Below are 1,861 nucleotides of genomic sequence, written 5' to 3'. Positions count from 1 at the left end.
GCAGAGCATCCAGTGGTCCTTCCGCAGCCCCAACAACCCCAGCAAGCATGGCAACGGGCGACAGTGCCGGGGCATCTACCGCAAGGCGCGCAGGTAACGCGCTCCCTGAGTGCCGAGGGGACGGCTCCTGTCCCCTGCTCACCAATGCTCGGCCATGGGCATGGGACTGGGGGACAGGGGGCAGGGGGCATGTGTCACCCGCACACGCCGGTTCCCAGGGCTCCGGGTGTGCTCCCTGCCGGTCTGCAGGGCCTTTTCCCAGTGAAAGCCTTGCACAGAAATAGCCTGGTTCTCTATTAACCGTCACCCGGCAGAACACACCCACTCCGCCCACAGCGCCACGCCCACCAGCCCTGCTCCCGCTCCCCTCTCCTCTGGGTTCTGGCCGCTGCACCTCACGGTCGTGCTGAGGATTCTCAGCGGCTTCGATCTTCCCGCTCTTTCCTCCTCCTCCTCCTCTGCCTTTCTTTTCCCTTCCCAGCTCGTCTCCTCCTTGGACCCCAGTCCATATAGTGACGCTTGAGTCCTGCTTAGCTGCACCTCAGGGGTGAAAGTAACTTACAGGACTTACCGGTACTGCCGGAGTCTGGAGGGGGCGGGGCCTCAACCAGAAGAGGCGTGGCCTCATCCAGAAGGGGCGTGGCCTGTCAAGATTTAAAGGCCCTGGGGCAGTGGCTGTGGCTGGGAGCCCCAGGGCCTTTAAATCAACCCGGGGCTCCCAGCTGCAGAGGTGACAGGGAGCCCCTGAGTCTCGGGGCAATTTAAAGGGCCCGGGACTCCGGCCGCTGCAGAGCTCCGGACCCTTTACATTGCCGGAGCTGTGGGGGTGATTTAAAGGGCTCGTGGCTCCCTGCAGCTGTGGGGAATCCCGAGCCCTTTAAATCCCCGCCGCAGAAGCTGGTGCAGTCCGGCACGGTGTACTGGCTCATGCCAATACGCCATACTGAACCGTACTGGCTTACTTTCATCTCTGCTGCACCTTAACCAATCATTTCATTGAAGTCTGACAAAATCATTCGTGCCCAGCCAGCTCTAACCGTGCCCCTCTGCCTGCCCCTCCCCATGCAGGTGCCAGACAGATCCATGCGAGGAGTGCGAGCACCACGGCCGGTTGCACGCCTTTGGCGACCGCTGGCGATCGGGGCAGTGCCAGGTGTGCCAGTGCCTACCCAACCTGACAGTGCAGTGCTCCCAGTACTGCCCATACAGCACCGTGGGGTGCCCTGAGGTGAGCCTGGCACCCTGTCCTGCCCTCTTAGCTGTGGGAGGGAGACCCGGTCACCGCTGGGGGTGCAGCCCCGGCTGGTGGGAGCTGGTATTGCTGGAGAGGAGCTGCTGGCTCCAGCTGGGGAGCCCTTCGGCAGCGGCTGGGGGCAGGGCGAGGTTTGGGGGTTCATGAGGACTTGAGGGCTCTGGACATGACCCTCTCACAGCGTCTCCAGCTCAGGTCAGGGCTGGTTGGAGCCCCACTGGGGGCTGGGAGACTCAGCAAGGGGCTGTGACGGGAGGCTGCCCTGCGGCGCGGGCACTGGGCTGGCACCCCGGGGAGTTCCGGGGCTCAGGCTGGTTCCAACGTCTCCCCACAGGGGCGGGCGCTGATGGAGGGCAGCGGTGAGGCCTGCTGCTACTGCGCTGAAGCGGGTGAGTCCTGCGCTGGGTGAGGTCTGGGAGGGTCATGGGGCCCATGGCTCCATGGTGCTGGAGTGGGTGTTGTGGGGCCTGTGGCTCCATGGTGCTGGGAGGAGGCCTGGAGGGGTGGGTCCTGTGGCTCCATGGTGCTGAGGGGGCAAGGGGGCAGTGCTGCCGTGCTTGGACCATGGCGCTGGGGGAGGTGCCGGGGGGGGTGTCATGGGGCCCATGG

General features: G+C 64.8%; 1 protein-coding gene across 1 annotated transcript in view; it reads left to right on the top strand.

The window, feature by feature from the left end:
* LOC116831677 (SCO-spondin-like) overlaps positions 1–1,661 on the top strand; it is a gene marked incomplete at its 5' end in the record, with an annotated part of 10,987 nt that extends 9,326 nt beyond the window's left edge. Inside the window, 3 exons of the mRNA XM_075061413.1 lie at positions 5–93; positions 1,069–1,228; positions 1,587–1,661. Coding sequence (XP_074917514.1) covers positions 5–93; positions 1,069–1,228; positions 1,587–1,661 — 324 coding nt within the window. The remainder of the gene's footprint in view (positions 1–4; positions 94–1,068; positions 1,229–1,586) is intronic.
* Positions 1,662–1,861: the final 200 nt, after the last annotated feature.

This window comes from Chelonoidis abingdonii, unplaced genomic scaffold (assembly GCF_003597395.2).
Source record: "Chelonoidis abingdonii isolate Lonesome George unplaced genomic scaffold, CheloAbing_2.0 scaffold0586, whole genome shotgun sequence".
NCBI classification, from domain to species: Eukaryota; Metazoa; Chordata; order Testudines; family Testudinidae; genus Chelonoidis; species Chelonoidis abingdonii.
The sequence above is the reverse complement of the archived record's forward strand: the minus strand, read 5'-3'. Positions and strand labels throughout refer to the sequence as shown.